We start from the raw sequence: 19,791 nt of genomic DNA on the forward strand, positions 1-19,791 counted from the left end.
CCTATAGGAAGGAATATTTTTAGTAGCCGATGGGTCTTTGTTGTGAAGTATACCGGCACTGGCGAAATCGACCGCTTTAAAGCGCGTCTTGTGATCAAAGGATTCCTTCAGGAATATGGCATCGACTTCAACGATATATTATATCCTGTCATTAGGATGGAGGTACTTAGACTACTTCTAATTATTGCAGCTCTTCTCGACTTTGAAGCTCACCAAATGGATTTTAAAACAGCATTCGTGAATGGCTATTTGGAAGAGGAGATCTTCATGGCTCAACCGGAAGGTTTCAAAATCCCGGGCAAAGAGCATCTAGTGTGTAAACTTTTTAAGAGCTTATACGGACTGAAGCAAGCTTCCCGTGTCTGGTACCAAACTCTGGCTGCCTTCCTAGAGAGTATTGGGTTCCTGACACTTATTTAAAATCGATGTATATTTCGACGCACAATTGGTGACATCACCTGTTACATTGCAGTGTACGTCGATGACTTACTGATCATTGCGCCAACACCAGCACTCGTCAATCAGCTGAAATCAGCCCTGAAAAAGTGGTTTTTCATGTCAGATGAAGGGGACGTGAAGTACTTACTCGGCTGGACCAATCAACGTGACCGTAAGGATCGAGCGATATTTATCCAGCAGCATAAGTACGCTACGAAGGTCGTTGACCGCTTCAGCGACTACATTCCGTAGCCTATTGTAACACCAGCAGAACGGAGCGCCAAACTCTCCGTAAGCAGCCGGCCTAGCAGTGAGCAAAAGAAAGATCCGATGAAATCGATTCCGTATCGCCAAGCCGTAGGCAGTATCATGTACTTAATGGTCGGTACTCGACCTGACATGGCATTTTACATGCGAGAGGTCAGCCAATTCCTAGCGAATCCAGGTATGCATCACTGGAAAGCAGTCATCCGTGGTCTAAAGTATGTATCCGGAACAAAAGAATATGATCTTCTTCTGGGAGGATCGACCGATATTACCCCGGAAAATCTAGCCGATCAGCTGATTGCCTACAGTGACTCTGACTACGCCAACTGTCCCGACACGAGACGCTCCGTTAAAGGATACGTGACAATGCTTACAGGCAGTCCTATCTCATGGCTTTCGCAAAAACATCATACTGTAGTTATCTCTACAACAGAGGCAGAATATATCGCCCTATGCCACTGCATGCAATAAATGATATTCCTCAAGCTTCTCCTCAAAGAACTTGGCTTTACTACAACGGAGGCTAATGCTATATACGAGGATTATCAGAGCTTCATCAAAATCTGCTACAACCTCGAACTTCACGGACGATCAAAACATATACACGTACGATACTGTTTCGTACAAGAAAAAGTAGAGCGGCATGAATTCAACGTCACCTACTGCAATACGAAAGAAATGATAGCTGACATCTTTACTAAAGCGTTAGACAAGCACCAGTTCAGAGAACTAAGGGCCAAGCTCAGGATGAAGTCCCTTGAAGCTATAAAACTAGCCATTCCGTATAGAGTACGAAAATAACACTGATACATGAAGCATGCCTACTTAAATTGCGTTCCTTTAGCTTTTTTTTCCACTGGGTTTTATCTTTTGTTAGCATTAAGGTTTTCTCCTCGCCGAGGTTTCCTGGTCCTGTTTTGAATTATAAAAAATGCATATGTATTTCAGCATCCATGCAGACACAATTTGCTGTGAGCATTCATTATCGATAAGACAAACCCGCAGAAATCCCTACTGACTTCTATCCATCTACTTCTTCTTGAAGACAATGAAAGGACGAATGCAGGCCACGAAGGTGATCCAATTATCGCCGACGACACTGGTTTGGGACCCTTCAAGTCGAAAAAAATCTGCCGGATCTTGCTCTTCTTCCCTTGAATTCTGAGCACGAACGCGTGTCCAACGAGACTGTGGTTGTACGCAACAACGAAGTAAAGTCCGTTGTGGAGAGGCACTTCCTCCAGTATATGTGATCCACGGCGTCCAGCTATGGTGAAGTTGTCTTTGTCGATGGCCTTGAAGATAAAATCACGTCTAGCATCCCTAAGTCGACGCAGGAACCTAAGGACTATCTTCCACGAAGTACCCCGTGTGAGGTCCACTCCACGCTCTTGAAGTTCATCAACAACGAATGTACCAATATCATCTTGCGTCACGATGTCCGATCGCCCAGCAAGCTTGGCAGCACGCTTCAATGCAGTGAACATGCGTAGGCCTCGAGCATCAGCACCAATTGCACGCTTGCCGTATTCACCCTTAGGCCAGAAGTCCTTAAACTTTTTCACATCGGAAGCCTTCGAGCGATCCACGAGGTCCAACCCCTCAGCGAAATTATCGTCCAGCAACTGTTGACGAGGCTCTCATGTGCGCTGATAGTAGCGTCGATTCACAAGCAGATGTTTGACCCACAACACATGATACTCTGGACCAAGAGGAGAATCACGGGGATCATTGATACGAGCCACGCTCCAGGTCCTTGTGGTAGCTGCATAGTCAGTTGTGACAGTCACTTGCTTACTGCTATAGTACTTGCCGTATATCGGATAATATATTTCATCATCAGATGAGAGTTCGGTGTCAGAAGTGGCCAGAATGGTGGCAGTAGCTGCACGCTCGGTGGTTGCAGCCAGTACGGTGACAGAAGGTATCTGTGCACTAGCAGTAACGCTCTAATCGCTGGCAGTAGTCTGGGCTTTCCGAGAATTCTGGCCTGTTCTACCAGCCGCCTGCTCTACCTCTTCGTGATGTTTGGCTTAATCGGTCATGCAACCCGCAAGTTCCGTCAAGATCTGAGCTACAGTCGGGTCTGTGGTGCTAGAGGTTAAACCCACGTCACTACGTTCCCTCGCTTCAATGACGTAAGAATAATCTGCCGTGGCAGCAGCGAGATGCTCTGTCGGCTCACTCGCCGACGCTCCTGTGCCACTGCGCGAGCTGCACGACGCTGCACCGCTCACTGTGGCTGTTGTTGCAGCAGGCTCTACAGTGATCTCGGCCATGGCGGCTCGAAGGGCCTCTGAAAGCAAGCCACCAACAGCATTCTTTGGCTTGCCCTCAGCGGCCTTCTTCCTTTTTTTTCAACCCGGCCCCCGCGGACTCATGCCCTCTGGTCACCAAGCACTCTGCCTTCACGCTGAGCTCGGCACCAGGACCTTGGCTCCTCTTACGGGCTGCCGCCCGCTTGTGCTGTCGGATCTTGGCTGCACTGCCGAACTTCCGTTTCTCCAGGCCTTTCGGCGCTGATGGCGTGCCCGGCACCGGTGCTGCGAAACGAGCAGTCTTCAAGATCGTTACCATGGCCTGCCCGCGAAGTCAGTCTTCCCAGACAGCAATATTGAATGGGCAAAGTTGGAGCAGCTAACTCGGGGCTTCCTCGGCTGACGACTATGAAGACTGAGGCGTTTGCAAAGAGAATCTTCCCAGACCTGTAATATTGAATGCATTCGGTGATAAGCAAAGTATGCAAAGATGCAGGGAGGCTGTCAATGGTTGCATCTTTGCATAACGGCATATTGTACCAGCTACCTCTGGAAGCTGATGATCCGATACAAAAAGTCTCTTTAAAGCTGTTAGTCGAGATGTAACAATGCTATAGTCTGTACCAGTGTAGTTCTCCTAAAGCCAATCATCCTAAGTCTGCTGCTAGACAGCCTGCTTGTAGTGAGCCAACTCTAATCTACCTCACTTTGTCTTTTGACGCATACAAGTAACTTCTTCTTCTTCTCTCTACTTCGTCTCGACCTGCTTACCGAACTATAATCTAGAACAAAGTTGAGTTCTTCGGCTTCTGATAAAGACGCTAGAAAGGAAACGTCCATCGTGGTGTCAAGGCCATCGTTGCTTGCAGAGTACATACTTGCCTTTTTGGCGACGAAACAGAAACAAACTCTTTCATTTAAAAATTGCTTTGCTCTTCGAAATTTACATCTTTGTGGTATATCTTAAAAAAGTAAGTTTATCTAATCAGTACCCGTAACTTCTTAAATTCCTAAGAAATATGAACTTTTTGAAGTGAAATAAAATCATATGAGCGAGAAATTAGGCCGTGTTCGGTTTGCAGGGGCAAATCCAGCTTGTTCGAAAATAAGCTAGAGCTGTAGAACAGTCGTTTTGCTAAGTAAAATAAAGATAAAATAAGTGATCGTGTTCCATCAGAAAAAGGCTGGATTTGAAGGCGCAAAGGAGGTCGAATCAATGTTCAACCCAGAGCTGAATTTTGAAACCAGTCGCTTGGAGCTATCCTGCTGGATACCATTTTTTGTGTTTCTTAGCGGAATAAAGCTGGTTGAGACATTCCAGCTCTTTAATAACAATTACAGGTAGGCTGTAATATAATTTGAAATGGTTATCTTTTTCAGAACGGAGGTAGTAGCTTAGACCGAACACGGCCTTAAACATATTTCTTTTTAAAGAAATACTTTCTTAAAATTACTTTCTTGTAGAAAATTGTTGCTCCAGTGTTCGTGCAACATCCGTAAGATCTACTCTTCCCCCCTCTGAAACAGCGAGAAATCTTACAGAATTGCGTCCCTACTGAAGACACCATGGTACGACTCAACCGCCATTCTTGTTATCTGCACGAAGACTTAGTGACCTATCTGCTGTTTACCTGTGTCCTTGTTGCGTGCAACAGTCCATCTTGTCGTACAATGGAGCGGCGATCATCGCCATGGCGGGCAAAGATTGCGTCGGAATCGCATGGTACGCTGAAAGCCCCATGTTGGCAATAATAGGCCGCCACTAGCTAAATTTCAGGTGCCAGTGCTAACATACTATTTTACTATGAACTAACAGTGATACCAGACTGGGCATGCAGGCACAGACTGTGGCCATGGACTTCCAGAAGGTGTTTCGTGTGACGGACAAGACGTTCCTGGGCTTGGCTGGCCTCGCCACCGACGTACAGTCTGTGTCGCAGCTGCTTAAATTTAAGATCAACATGTACAAGATGAACGAGGAGCGCGACATCAAGCCCAAAACGCTGAGCGCGCTGCTGTCCAACATGATGTACGAGAAGAGATTCGGCCCGTGGTTCGTAGAGCCTGTGATCGCCGGTTTGACTGAGGACAACAAGCCTTTCTTGTCCAGCATGGACTGCCTGGGATGTGAGATGATGACGAAGGACTTCGTGGTGGCCGGGACCATGGAGGAGGCGCTTTACGGCATGTGCGAGTCCATGTACAAGCCTGATATGGAGGAGGAGGATCTTTTCGAGACGCTTTCGCAGTGCCTGCTGTCTGCCTGCAACCGTGACGCTCTCTCGGGCTGGGGTGCTGTCGTTCACATCATCACACCCAAGGGTATTACATCGAAGAAGCTGCAGTCGCGCCAGGACTAGGCGTCGGATTACAGTCAAGTGTGGCATTCTGTAGTGCGAGTGACCCCACACAACGTTGGGCGGAGTAGCAAAGCGACCAAAACGAATAAACTGCAAAATCACGAAGGCTTCCCATTACTTTGTCCCGTAAACAAATCCGTAAATACCGGAAAGACCTTTCGTTGGGTGGTCCACTTTCAAACATCACCGCACCATGGGACGAAGACACTCCGAGGAGGACGCTCCAGCGGCACCGTTCGCGCAGGGCCCAGCTCAGTCGCCGCTGCCGTGGGGGATGGAGAAGACGGAGATGCAGCCAAGCTCTCTGACGTCACTCACGGACGACAAACTGGCGCGCTTCGTGCTGGGCCACCAGAAGAAGACCAAGTTCCAGAAGGTTTGGCGGCGCTAACGGCCGTGCTAATTCGTGGCTTAATTCACTGACGACACAAGTAAAAATGCAGGAGCGAGAAGATCGTGAGGCTAAAAAGCGACAGGCAGATGAGGAAGCTGCCAAGATCTACGCGACGTTCGTTGCGTCCTTCGACAATGAGGACGAGACGAAAGGCAAAGCGTTTGTGAGATCGGGAACGCAGGCAGCCCAGGGAAACAGCGAGCTGCCAACTCAAAGTGGAGATGTATATAGACTGAAAGGCAAGGAGCAGGCTGCTCCTTTTTCTGCGACGAGGAAAAAGGTATCAGAAATGGACCAAATGTTGCAGCAGATTAAGCAAAAAGACGCTGATCGGAGAGAAGAGGCCCAAACAACGCATAAACCGAAAAAGCGACGAGCTATCGATGAGTTTCTGGAGGAGATGAAGGAGCGAGGGCCTGCGCCTGTCTCGATGGAAGGTGTTGGCTTAGCGAAAGGATCGTTCGATAATGGAGACCCGGAGACGACCAACTTGTATGTTGGGAATCTGGCACCGACTGTCACAGAGGAAGTTTTACAGGTGTGTGGCAGCTAGGGCACGCTACAGTGAAGTGGAAGGATGGCTAATGAATGCTTTGCTCGACTGTAGGCAGAGTTTGGGCGCTATGGAGAGGTATATTCCGTCAAGATCATGTGGCCTAGATCAGAAGAAGAACGCGCGCGCAAACGCAACTGCGGATTTGTCAGTTTCTACGAGCGTCGAGATGCTGACGATGCTCGCGTCAACTTGGACAACAAACAGGTGGGTTTGTTTTTGCAATACCTTGTCATGCTCAGCCCCCGAATGTTTTCTTAATGCAATGTCCATGTATTGCAGCTGGAAGGCCAGCCAATGATTGTCGGGTGGGGTAAAGCAGTGAAAATCCAACCTCGGGGAAGCGCCCCCGGACTTCTACTTCCATCCGCAGTGCTCCATCCATTAGCTACCACCACTGTATCTACTGTTGTGCCAACTCCCGATGGCGATTTAAACGGAAAGCAGACGATTGCAATCGATATACCTACCGACCAAGAGGCGAGGCGGCGTGTGGACCATCTGGCTCATTATGTGGCAGCGGACGGACTCCAGTTTGAGAATGCAGTGCGCATGCGAGAAGCAAACAACTCGGCCTACAGCTTCTTTTTTGAGCCCCAGTCTGCTTTAGCTCTGTACTACCGATGGAGAGTCTACTCGTTCGCCATGGGGGATGACGAGTACACGTGGCGTGAAAAACCGTTCCAGATGACACTCGACGGCCCTGTTTGGGTACCGCCCAAGATGCCTTCCCGGTCACCTAGGGGTCGGAGACGAGGCTCTCACTCTCGATCTTCTGGACAGTCTAGTCATCACGATAGAAGTGCCTCTCAACGTCGGAGTCACTGCAGAAGTCGGAGCTTCAGTCGAAGCAGATCACGAAGTTCCAGCCGAAGTCGTAGAAGATCTCGGCGACGAAGCCGAAGCAGCAGTCGTCATCGCTCCCGTAGTAGTACAAGGAGTTCTGATGATGACCGCGATAACCGAAGAAGCCGCCGCCACTCCCACAGGCGACGTAGTCGAAGTCGGAGTCGCGTTCGTCGAAGTCGCTCGTGGTCGTCAGATGACTCGATCTCTCGAAAACGTCGTCGTCGCTCACGTTCGCGTCCTCGCAAGGAAGACCGGCAGCGTGATGACAATCGGCGTGATGGCAACCGGCGTGAATTAAGCCGCGAAAATTGGCGAGCAGATATCCAAAGTGGCTTCAGCCACGGATACGTGGAAAAGGATGAGAAAATGCTGACAGGACAACAAATTGCACGGGCTCGCGACATGGAGAGAGGACGAGAGCGAAGTCGCTTGTCGAATGAGGACTACGACAATTTCAAGGGATTGCTCGAGGACCTGACTCTGGAGCGAGAAGCCGTGAAAAAGACGATGGGTTTCGCTTTGGACAATTCCGAGGCGGCAGTGGATCTGGTCAACATCATTCTAGATTCTTTCAAAACTGCGACCTCGTCGGGCGTGGCGCTTGTTGGTCTGCTGTACGTGGCGTCCGACATCTTGCACAACAGCTCGGCTGCAGTCAAGAACGCGTCGCTGTTCCGTACGACATTTCAAGAGTGCTTACCAGAGATTATGGACACACTACGCGTTGCACACAGAAGCATTGGCGGCCGCATGTCTGCGAATGCGATGAAGGACAAGGTGATGAATGTGCTGACAGCTTGGGAAAACTGGAGTTTGTTCCCCCCTGCCGTGCTCGTGGGGCTCCATGCGACATTCCTACGGAAAGTGGAAGAGGACGAGTATATCGCTGCACGCAGTCTGAAGTTCGATGCCATTGGGGAATCAGATGTAGAGCGGCTACGGAAAACATGCCGGCAGTCGGGAATTATGGCCACTGGAGACGCAAAGAGGCTGGCTGCTCGATTGCAATGGCTGAAGGAGTTCACATCTCCAACGGCACCAACTGCTGCTGGACAACCAGTAAAGCACTGCGTCCAGGCAAATACCAAGAGCAGCGTGAGGGAAACTGCCACCCTGACTCTACCCAAGGTTGATTTCAATGATCCAATAGCAGCGACTACTAAAGAAATGGGCAAAGAAAATGGAGACGAAGGTGACTTGGACGGCGAGCCTATTGATGAAGATTTAGACGGCGAACCGATCATAAAAGAAATCGATGAAATTGATGGCGAGCCGATGAAAGACGAAGCGCTAGATGGAGAACCGTTAAATGGGGGAACGACTGAAGACAATCTAGATGGAGAACCACTCGATGGCGGGGATTTGGATGGCGCTCCAATGGATGAAGAGGACTTGGATGGAGAGCCAATTTAAGCTCTCGGCATTTTCAATTTATCTACCGGGGGGGGACTTAATTCATGGTTACGAAAAGTGTTCTGATAACTCGATCAAGTCAATGGCGTCATAGTCAACAATTTCAAGATGCCGTTCTTGCTCTTCTGGCCACTCGTGGAACGTGTTTGGTGGGTCGACGTCTTTATCGTCTTCGTTGTCACTGCTGCGTTCACAGTGTGGGAATTGGTAATGGTCCACGTTAATTGGCATTTTGGAAAAGAGGGTGCTTACTTGTCGCTGGGAATTATCGTCTTGACTGCCTCAACGCGTGGAAGAACGCGTCCTTCCTGCATAAGAGTAAGCTGGAGAGTGCGAAGATGCGTCTCGCGCTGCTGTGCGTTGTAGTTACAGAAACTAGCTTGTACGTGCTTAGCTAAAGTGAACAAGCAGAGAAATATTGGAAGGATATTGCACAGAATGTGGAGCTGCAGCAACTTTTGCAGGGCATGAACGTCTCCTTGATAGGCTTCCGTCGACCCTAGTTTCTCGATTACCTATTGTAATTTGCAAGGTGGCCGATCAGTTCGGAGAGTTTAGAGGTACCACTTCGATAGGGAAGAGTTCGAATGCCGCACCTCAGTCACCTTGGTCCACACGTGATGGCGATTTGCTAGGACACTCTCCAGCGTTGTTTCATTTGCCTCAGGTGCGCACACGGGCTGAGCTTTGACGTTTGGAATGAGTTCTGACGACACTGCGAGACAATCGGCCAGCGTTGGTGCATGCTCAAGCGACATGGAGGGGTGGAATTCGACAAAGTCTGCTGCGATCGAGGCTTGGACTGCCGAACCGCTATTTCCTTGCGGCCTGCCGCGTGCTCGAATGCTGAGAGCTGATTTTCGCGACATCAATTATCCACTAGTATTCATTCAATACAACTGTAGTGGAGCCGTTACCGTAGGGCCTAAACCGGAAATGCTAAAGCTACCATTTGCTTCGAAGCACCAGTTCCTTGTTGGCTAAATACCGCCGGCGTTACCGGCGGTCCGCCGGTACCTTGCCGGTAGATACTACTACAGTACTGCACCCGTTTTCGCGGGGGTGGACCATATAGGATTTGCAAATAAATCAGTTTTAGCTTACAAATAATCGTTCATTTGGATTCAGAATCATCACATCCGGAAGTTTATCAGAGGTCCAAGGGCGATAAAACGGGGTGCAGTACTGTACTAGATTTTTAAAAGGCTAAGGCAGCGGCATCTGCATGGAAACTATTCAGGGCTCAAAGTATTTACATGCGTTACTTGCAGTGTCACATCTCGGGATCAGATGGGTGCCGAATTGCCACCGTGATTGACTATTGTAGGCGACATTGAACATTGGGCCAGAAATTGTAACCCATACTATACAGACTGTAAAAAGTCTAATACTTGTCTGTTTGATATAAATAAAAGTGCTATATATATAACTTAGTGTCTTGAGAGGGCGGTAGAACTCATCAATTAGCCAGAAGCATCCTTTAAGGTCAGCGAAAATGTCCGGCAAGCACGAGTTCTGCCCAGGAGAGAAGCGGATGATTGTGAACAGCTACGAGTATTTCAAAAGCCAGAAGGAACAAGGCCTCTTCAAAGGCATCAGGACACGCCAACTGGTCTCTGATTGCCTTGGTTGTGCTCCCAATACCGTTGACTCCGTGGTTAATGAGAAAAAGAATAACCCAGACACTGATTTTGAGGTATATCAATTATAACTGATATGGTAACATTTCCTTTTTAAACTAATATTTGTACAAAGCCCAGTGGAAACGACAGAGGTCGAAAGCGAGATTATGACCTGACGGATACCTTTATAATTTTTTTCACCATCCTGCTGGCAGAATTGAATGCTAAATCGACAAGGGCAATCTGCGACCGGGCGATGTGTCATCTTCCTTTTTGACATATGAATTTGATTCTAGACCAATCATATCTGTGTATTTGGCGCGCCTTTCCCCCGAAAATGACAGTGTTCTGAGAAGGCATTTTTAAACGACTGTAGCCTGGGAATTGGCTAAAAATTACCACAAAATCGAAATCTAAACGCATGATTGCACCCTATATCTAAATATGTAGACCTCTTATGCCTCTCTAGATTCTGGCCCAATGTTCAATGTCGCCTACAATAGTTACATCATGTACACTTCGCAAAGTGCAGTTAGTCAATGACTGTTCTAACCCTGTACTGTACATTCAATCGGTATGTTGTTCATCCGCTTAATTACATCATGTAAATTACATGTGTTAATAAGAGTGCTGGGAATCGTACGCTTTGGCCAAAGTTTAACATCCGCGGCTCCAAGGTTTGGTGAAGTTGAAGCTGCTCAACTTTTTTAATGAATTGCTTTTGGGTGCCAAATTGCATTTAAATTGGAACCCATGTGGCATTTTGCGATCGCCGCTGCCATCTGGGTCACAGTTGTCGGGTTGCGCCTTTGCAGGTTTTTACCTGACCGACTCTATTGGACTCCTGTGCTCGCCGTTCATTCCGCGTGGCGCAAGACTTTCCCACTGGCCAAGACCCCAGCACTTCGCTTTACAAGCACTCACTCCACCTACCCGGAGTATTCGCCTCACCTGGCCCAGACGGAAGGGTCGGAAGGTAGACAGCAGAAGACACAGGTAGCTAGCTAGCAGTGGCGACTAGGCTCGCGTCAACACAACACACAGACAAGTAGGTATGGGCGCCAGAAAACTCTGCGCGCTGCTGTTGCTGGCGCTGTGCGCCTTGGCACTCGTCACGGCGCAGACTAGCAACACGACTACCAGCACAGGAGGCACCACCACCGCCACTGGTGGGGGAACGACAGCAACGGCAACGACGGACTCGTCATCAGATGATGATACCGACTCCTCGTTAGCCACTTCGACGACCACGACGACCACCACGGCGCCAACTCCTACGCCTACACCGACTACCAAGACCCCATCGACGACTACCAAGACACCGACCACTACTACAGAGGCTCCGAGCGCCACCACGGAGGCTTCGTCAGCGACGACACCCGCTCCGACGCCTACGACCGCGACGCCTACACCGACTACACAGGCCCCCAATGCAGCAACACAGACGCCAACGGCTACGGTGGCGGCTGCGACTTCTGGATCGACAGATACCACTCAATCTTCTGCGCTGGACTCGTCCTCGACCACGTCGATATATGGCACAGCGGCGCCTAGCTCGGGTGGTTCCATGAGCGCTGGTACAGGTGACGGTAGCTCCTCTTCGTCGTCCAGCTGGATCGTGCCGGTTGTTGTGGCTGCAGTGGTGGTGCTTGCACTACTGGTTATCACCTTCTACGTTCGCACGCGCAAGCGCGATGATCAAGACGACATGGATCGCCAGAGCGACATTTTTTTCGAGGCTCCGCGTTCCAACACGAGCAACTACGCAAATGCCGCCGGTATAGGAGGAAACCACGGCATGGTCGGTGGTGTGACAGCGGAGGAACGCGCCCAGAAGGAGGTAATTATGGCCATGCGCAAGGAGTCGGCGGTGACGGCGGCCCCTGCTGCCATCCCGCCTGCATCCTCCAAGATGCGCAGTGACTCAGTGACTGGCGCTCAACCGCAGACGCGCAACCGCCAAGACTCGGTGCCAATTCTGGCAGAACCGCGCTTCACACTACAGCAGCAGGTTGAGCTCGAACAGTCGCAGCACTCGATGCGTGTGGCCGGCGTGCCACGCTCTCCACAGGCAATGACCAGTCCCGTCGGTCAGTCATTCGAGCTCGGCAATTCGTTTGAGCCGTCTTATGATCCGTCGCACCCGACGCCTGGCGCTGGCGCGTCCGTGCCGGGTGTCACCCTGTAAGGAGCGCCAAGTGCTAGCAGATACCTTTGAGGGAGGTGGCGGTGCGGCTGCAGTAGAAGGTGAAGCTGCACCGGCGTGCCTTGTACATTCTTGTTTTGCTCGTAGACGCGTGGCGGTTGTGCCGCGCTCCCTCATTAGCTTATTGAACCAATCCAATAAACCAATTGAGAGAACAGATTGCTACCGGTAGTAGCGATTCGCTACAGACGCCCTACACATGTACCGTAATACTACTACAGTACCTGTATGTACCTTGCTCGTGTTGTATAGCTTCACGTATAATATTTATGCTACGATTTGTCGAGATCCTCGCAGAACACTAAAATTCACACAACAGCAAGTACTCGTCCCGAACTCACTCCATTACTTGTATGCTTTCGCCAACCTTCACATTTTACAAGAATCAGCAGAATTTTTTTAAAATATAAATTTACCTTTAATTTTCCCAGAAGAGCGTGTCCGCGTGGCCTAATGGATAAGGCATCGCCCTCCGAAGGCGGGGATTGGGGGTTCGAGTCCCCTCGAGGACGCTTTTAAAAATGAAAAAGGGATAAGATTTGGAAAAATCTGTTGTTATTACTTATTCCTTTGGCTATCAAATCCGACATTTTTTCAAGCAAGTGTTGCCGTGGTTTGGAAATATCTTGAATAAATATTTGGGCTAGTTCCACCCCTGCTTGCAGAATAGCGAATACCGCTGTAAAAACGACGGCTACTGGATCGAAAAATGTAAAAAAAATCATGTGTGTATTCACCTTTCATATCTGGAACATGTATAAAAGCTCTACATGTACCGGTGTTAATACACGTGTTAAGAACACGTATTACAGCTTACATTTGGCCTATTTGGATCCAATTTATTGAAAGCCTAAAGAAACTACCTAAACTATGGCCACATCCATAACAGCGGAACTCGTCGAAAAAGTCTAATAACCCAAGTTCCTTGTCGAGAATGGCTGACGTAAAACACAGCACATCAAGCTGCTCTCAGAAACTCGTAAAACAAAGTGATATGTCATCATTTCTCCGACCGTACTTGAATAGAATATTAGTATTAATGGCCAATCAGAAAGGATAGCCCGTATTTGGACGAATCATACATCGACTGTGCCAATATTTTGACTAATCGAAGCACGATAGGGTCAGTATAGGTCGATAAGAGGCAGCTCCGACATATCGGGTCGGAGGCCCCTCTTGTGTAATTGATATCAGCATACAAACCTCCACTCATTAGCATATTTTGCAAATAGCACGCGAGCTCCGACCCCTCCGACGCAAGATGAGTCTGAGCGACCTCGCACCGACAAACACGAAGCGCGCACGGGCGCGGCACGCATGTTCAAAGCGTTTCTTGAGGAAGAAGGGGTGACATGGGAGTACCTAGAGGTGTGCATGAAGCGCGACAACGCTCCCCGCGTTTTGGAGGCCGTGGTGGACAAGTTTGGAATGCATCTCGCTTTCAAGGAAGGACGGAAGGGCAGCCTGTTGGCTAGGCACTCAGTCATGCAGTACTACCAACAGGCAAAAAGCTGGTTGCTTGATCAGTTCCCACAGCATCGAGAGGCTGTCGGCAAGGTTCTCCTGAAGAAGGGTCAAGTGCTTGAGCGCTTTTGCATGAAGCGAGAGTCTGGCAATTTTATGAAGAAGGCACCTGCATGCACGAAGAAAGCACTCAAGCAGATGATGGTGTACCTCTATTCAAATGGTGTAACAGCTTCGGACTACCAAGACGCGGCGCTGCTGTGCTTGCTCTGGTTTCTGTTTGGCCGAGCCTCTGACATCTCGCTACTCCGGAAGGTGAACTTATCCATCGGTTCGGGGGGAATATTTTTCCTGAGGCTGATCCGTGTCAAGACGTCCGAAGAACAAGGTCTCTCCCTTTTTCCCGACGACGACTTCGCCACGTGTCCGCTGCTAGCTATCGCTGTGGCCCTTGCAACTCAATCGGCACCGGCGGCTGCGCTGCTAAACCACCTCCCTGAACAACAAGTGGCGACCGAAGCTTCCCTGACTCCGGCAGCACCACTGATCGATCTGATCGATAACCCAGAAGCTGTCGCTCCACTCAACTCCACCACAGATGAGAACAAGCCGCTTGACGACACTACTGGAATCCACGGCTACGTGAATCGCGTCTTGACGAGAATAATGCCTGAAGCTGGTGTTGTCCAGCGCTTGAAGTCACATTCGTTTAGACGCGGTGGGCAACCAACAAGGCCTTCGCATACGTCTTCAACACCCCAGCTGAAGATCACAAGGTGGCTCGTGTTTTGAGCAATCGAGGACCAGATGACTCCGTCGCTTTGCTGTCACTTGATGTATTCGACTCTCATACCCGGCAAAGTATTCGCTTGGTCTCTTCAGCTTTATTCACGTCTTCGTCCGGAATGGAATCAGAGCAGTACAACGTTAACGCGGCTGTACACGACACTCTCATGGCTTACCTTCTGCGGCACTATCCGTCACTGAAGACTCTATCGACGTCCGGTCTTGTAATTCAGCGCTTGGAAGCTTGTGCCGAGGATAAAGGCTTCACTGTAAATCATCTGCTTGCTTGGTCGGCGTACCTCAGTAGCAACCCAAGTACTGCGGAGGACTCTAAAAGCAAATTTGCACAAGACAACCCAAACGACATCACCCAGTATCCAGTATATTTTCAGCAAACAGCATTGATTGAGCAGTTAATCCAGGTCAACAAGAAGCTTGACGCTCGGTTGACTGTAATGGAAGACATAATCGGAAACAAACACCCACGCGCGCCTACAAAACCAGAAGAAAGTGAGGACTTAAGCGAGAAGAAGTCTCGAGGAAAGCGACGCCGTACCTCTCCAGCTCCAAGCTTGAAGGATGTCTGGTTCGCGTGGTACACTCAAGAACCGCGCATGTGGAGCTTGACGGATGCTGAAACCAAGCACACACGCTCAACAGGCAAGCAGGTCGTTGCGTTCTTGAAGCTGTTCCTTTACGATGGCTTTGTGTTGGACAAGCACTCTGCTCGCTACCGCGACGATGTTCTCGAAACAGGAAGCCTTGCTGAGAAGGCAATTCTGGCGTTCTTACAGCAGCACAACGTCACTGCCCGCGGAGCGCAAAACGTCCTGAAGTCCATGCGGAAACTACACAAAGCTGGCCAACTGAATGACCACATTGGTAAGTACCTACAACGTCAAGCTCAAGGTCTCATCATGGATCCTGCTCCTCCGCATACTTGCAACACGATCGGGTTAGTGACCATGAAGTAATTAATAAAAGCACCCACCTTTCTGGTCATGTCCAGTCATTTTTTGCGAAGTTTTGCGCGCTGCACTCTCTGCTGTTCACTCTTCATTCTGTTCTCAAACCGTGACACGTCAGCCTCGGATGCCTACCAAGAAGCCAACCAAGAACGGCATTAGCGCCGCGAAAGAGTTCAAGACAGTGTGCATCGCTGTGGCCAAGTCTTGCAAGATCCGGGTTAGTGATGAAGCCATTCGTCACCTCGACTTACCATGAACATTACCGTCGCCTCTACCAGCCTGCTTCCTGAAGCAATTCAAGTCGTCTTCACCTCGTTGGCGGAGCGCAAGATCCAGCGGGCAAAGCTTGACGACATCCGCGAGTGGCTGGCTCCTCCTGCTGTCGACAACGACGAGGTGGACGGTGACGAAGATAGCGAAAGCGAGAAGATCCACTACGTCCGCAAGATCTTGAGCTGGAAACGCGTTAAGGGCAAAACGTACTACCTCGTCGAGTGGGAGTCAACTTGGGAGCCACGCAAGCACTTGAGCCAAAACATCGTCGCCGCGTTCGAGAAGGAGCGCCGCTTGCTTGTGCGCAAGAAGTTCTTCGAAGACGAGGCTGTGGAAGACAACACGCTCAACATCACGGAAGGATAAAAAAAACAAGATCTAGTGAGGCGCAAACGGCTTCGTATTACAAGTTTAGAAATTGTTAATGTGTAGAGAGACTTGAACAACAATGTTAAACGCTGACAATAGGACACAAAGCTTAACCTCCTAACGGAACAGCAATGTTAACCTCCATCATCATAGCACACAGATTTTAACGCAAGACGGCTACACAACACACACACACTCGCACGCACACGCGCACACACACACAAACACGCAAGAACACACTCACTAATGGCTTGCCTCTGACGGCTGAAAAATCGTGAATGACAGAAAAATCTGTTGTCGGCCACTCTTAACCACCAACTTGGTAGGAGGCCACGTGTCGGGGTGAATACGCGCAGGCGTAAAAACGGAATTTTTACTAATGCTCTTTTTAGTGGACCCCGATTTTGGGTGGCGCCCTCATTTCTCAAATTGCAGCCTGTAGTGCACAAGGCTCTGTAGCTTAAAATCATGCGTTTTTATTTTTTGCCGATTTCTCTGCCCACAGACCGTTTCAGAGCCTGTGAGTGCGCCTATAAACGTGCCGTTTCGGCAATTTCTAGCATAGACAAATCTGCACATGGTCTCTAATTACCCTACCCACAATTACCTTTTAACTTCTATTAAGTCCGATCTCGTCCCTCCTCTACCGTCGGAGCTCGTCGGAGGTCGGAGATTTTTTGGTATGGGAGCCTGGCCCTTGCAGACTGTAGAAAATACGACTGCAATGCAGTCGTATTTTCCAGTCTTTTGCACACGCCGCCTCGCCTTTTCGACGAAATCGCTTATAAATTGCACCAGTAGTAGCTTTTCTTTTGCTACGAGCTCTATGGTACTGCGCGACTGGGCGAACTTCTATCAAATGTACAGCAGAAACTCCGTGCAGTACTCACATTGCCACTGCGGCAGGATACTGGCGGCGTCAAATACAGCATCCTACAATGCTTGAAAATCGGAGAAGTTGCGCTCTATATCGTAATCCGGAGATCTCAATATCGTAGAAGAAGGAGCGTTGGTCGAAATGCTTTCACCGGCTGAAGGTGTCGAAGTTGGCTGACGCTAGTAGATGTCCATTCTGTAAACCACTGTTCCATTCTCGTCTTCACGCGTCTCCGAAAAATTGATAAAATCCACAGTGCTAAGAAATCTCACCGAAGTTGCCGCTTTCCACCGTCGGTGCGCGTCCAGATTCAGTGCTAGTTGTATTATTAGGGTCACGATCTTATTGTCATCGTGTTGCAATATTGCGCCTTCCAGTGGAGCTAAAATGGGGTGTATTTCGCCATCGGGTCGAACGGCTGCGACGGCAGCTGATTCTATTCGTCTGAATACGATATGAAGGTCGAGGGTGACGGGCAGGAGTTGTTGTGTACCCAGTGGTGCTGTTCACACAGCGCCTGGAATCTGGTATCTGAAAAAAATAGTGACATTGTTCCAGATTCCAGGCAAAACGTGTTCAGCAAACCTCTGAAACAGCGAAAAAAGGCACAAAAAGTTCCAAGTATTCCTCACTTGAATGACATTTTCCCAGGAACCAAAGGAGCTCACTGAAATCTGGAACTTCCAAAAGTAAATATCGCGATCCTCCCACACAACCAGATTTTCTCCAGCCCCCTAAGCATCCCTCTTAGCTTTAAGCATGCAGAAGAAATCGGCCACCCGCCAGCCAAGTGCGGTCCCGCTGAACCAGCAGAGACCGAGACGCGTCTTGTAGAGCCTGTAGTATTCACGAAGCGGAACTGGACTGACGCAGTCACGCTTGCGCTAGCGCAGGCTTGGCACGAAGTGCGCAAGGAAGGGCGCCGTAAGGACGAGAAGACAGCGCTGTACAACAGCCGGATCTATGAAGCGTTCAAGGCGGGGGGGGGGCACTAGTTCAAAACGCTCTAAAAAGGCAGTGGAAGACAAGTTACAGGCGTTGCGCGAGATGTATCGCTTCATCAGCGACGTCAACGCAAACCGCATAGTCGGGAGTACCGGCAAGCCTGACTGGTTTGAGCTGTCTAAAAAGGAGAAGCGGGAATTACGGTACGTGCTGTCTAGCTAATAACATATGAACCTTCTAACTATGCAATTGTTTGCACTCATGTTTAGTACTCGGCATCGTGTAAAAGTTCCTAAAGTAGCTTTAGAGGGTTACGTAAAGTTAAACATTTTCCTGAGCGAGAAGCCCGACACGGTACCCTTATTGGCCACCTTTATTGCCCGCCCTCGATTCGCAGAGGCCGATGCCTTACCTGCGACAGCGAGCGGCCAGGCAGGTGATCTGTTTGAGAGATGTGCTAGCGATAATAACGACCCGCACAACACTGGCAAATCAACAAACAAACGGAAGCGAGATACGAAGCTGGTGTGGTGTAGTGATTTCTCCGTAGTTGCGAATTATCACCCGTCGACAAAGACGTGACACCGCCCAAGATGTTCAAACGACGAACCCTCGGTCATGTGATGTACGGAGACGCCAGACTCGACGGCGTCACTTCCGAACTTTCAACGAGTATTGGATACGGCCATATGTCACTGAATCCAGGCTGTCCTTATTATTAATAATGGACTGGCCGGATTCGCATTCAGCGGACCATCTACGGTACGAACCCTCAGTGGCGGTTGGGATGAGTTCGCGGGAGACTCAGCGACCCTTGGAAGGCACGTTCACCGTCTGGGAGACAGGGCGCGGACCGTTAAAGATACTCATGCGACGATGCAGACGAAGCTTGGCATACAAGAAGATCCATAACGGATCATTGTTCACTTGATATTTGTATACTTGATTAGGACTTCTTATTAGGAATAGACCCGAAAGGGTAAGCTTAAATACAGAACAGAATTCCCACTCAAGCCCACAGAGCGACGTCCGGCTTCAAGGTAAGCGTCTGGTCAAGCTTGTTTGAGTGTGTTATGCCTGTCGGTGAACTCGAAACTCTGTAGCGAGGGCTCATCCGGCAAGGCCAAGAGACTTTGTGTATTGGCCGATTACTATCGGGAGGTTTTTACGTGACGGCTTATTGTTGCCTATTTGCACGACTGGGAGTGCTTGTATTGCATCCCTTTTATTCTTCCAACCGAGGGTTGAACACTCGGTGATCTCGTAAACGGCTTACCCGTGCCTGGTACCCTTCCGCTGTTGGGACCACGAGGATTCAAAACACCTACTAGCTTTGCTCGTGCTAGTAGCGTGTTCTTATTTTTACTGGTTGGCCTATATAAGTAGTTTACAAGGTCCAGTCTGTCCCGGTGCAAGGGCAGAACTGGGGTCTTCAGGTCCGCCCGAACGATCGTTTACTATCCTAGTAGACGTATTGTTGTGGGAACCTCCTAACTACATTTGTAGCTAGAGTTCACGTGGGAATTCCAACACCACAACTAGTGCCGCGATTCGGGAACAGATTGTGACCATTGTGAGCTGTTTGTATGACCTTCCCGTCTACGAGCTACCAAGAGAAGAAGAACAAGAAAAAGAAAACAAGAAACATGGCGAAAGGACAGACGACGGTACCAGTTACGCCTGCCAAGTCTGGCGGGACTCGCAACGAGAGTTCAAGCCCGGCTGCGCGCTTTGCAGCCGCTACCGAGC

General features: G+C 49.5%; 5 protein-coding genes and 1 non-coding gene across 6 annotated transcripts; 5 read left to right on the plus strand and 1 right to left on the minus strand.

Moving 5' to 3' along the window:
• Window positions 1-1,687: 1,687 nt before the first annotated feature.
• Window positions 1,688-2,192, minus strand: PITG_08209 (uncharacterized protein; the record flags this gene model as incomplete). The annotated part of the gene is made up of 3 exons (XM_002904323.1): window positions 1,688-1,716; window positions 1,764-1,804; window positions 1,879-2,192. The coding sequence occupies 3 exons, from the start codon at window positions 2,190-2,192 to the stop codon at window positions 1,688-1,690; spliced, it is 384 nt and encodes a 127-aa protein (XP_002904369.1).
• Window positions 2,193-4,529: 2,337 nt separating this feature from the next.
• On the plus strand, window positions 4,530-5,323 carry PITG_08210 (proteasome subunit beta type-3, putative; the record flags this gene model as incomplete). The annotated part of the gene is made up of 3 exons (XM_002904324.1): window positions 4,530-4,532; window positions 4,619-4,686; window positions 4,780-5,323. The coding sequence occupies 3 exons, from the start codon at window positions 4,530-4,532 to the stop codon at window positions 5,321-5,323; spliced, it is 615 nt and encodes a 204-aa protein (XP_002904370.1).
• Window positions 5,324-5,597: 274 nt separating this feature from the next.
• PITG_08211 (U2-associated splicing factor, putative) lies at window positions 5,598-8,860 on the plus strand (the record flags this gene model as incomplete). Its single annotated transcript, XM_002904325.1, has 4 exons — window positions 5,598-5,699; window positions 5,767-6,255; window positions 6,325-6,477; window positions 6,553-8,860. 4 exons carry the CDS (start codon window positions 5,598-5,600, stop codon window positions 8,530-8,532), a joined length of 2,724 nt encoding a protein of 907 aa, XP_002904371.1.
• Window positions 8,861-10,027: 1,167 nt separating this feature from the next.
• PITG_08212 (uncharacterized protein) lies at window positions 10,028-10,243 on the plus strand (the record flags this gene model as incomplete). Its single annotated transcript, XM_002904326.1, has 1 exon — window positions 10,028-10,243. One exon carries the CDS (start codon window positions 10,028-10,030, stop codon window positions 10,241-10,243), a length of 216 nt encoding a protein of 71 aa, XP_002904372.1.
• Window positions 10,244-11,208: 965 nt separating this feature from the next.
• PITG_08213 (carbohydrate-binding protein, putative) lies at window positions 11,209-12,342 on the plus strand (the record flags this gene model as incomplete). The annotated part of the gene is made up of 1 exon (XM_002904327.1): window positions 11,209-12,342. One exon carries the CDS (start codon window positions 11,209-11,211, stop codon window positions 12,340-12,342), a length of 1,134 nt encoding a protein of 377 aa, XP_002904373.1.
• Window positions 12,343-12,799: 457 nt separating this feature from the next.
• On the plus strand, window positions 12,800-12,872 carry PITG_26939. Its single transcript has one exon. It is a non-coding gene; the product is annotated as a tRNA-Arg (tRNA).
• Window positions 12,873-19,791: the final 6,919 nt, after the last annotated feature.

The sequence above is a fragment of the Phytophthora infestans genome, genomic scaffold (genome assembly GCF_000142945.1).
Source record: "Phytophthora infestans T30-4 supercont1.12 genomic scaffold, whole genome shotgun sequence".
Classification (NCBI taxonomy): domain Eukaryota; phylum Oomycota; class Peronosporomycetes; order Peronosporales; family Peronosporaceae; genus Phytophthora; species Phytophthora infestans.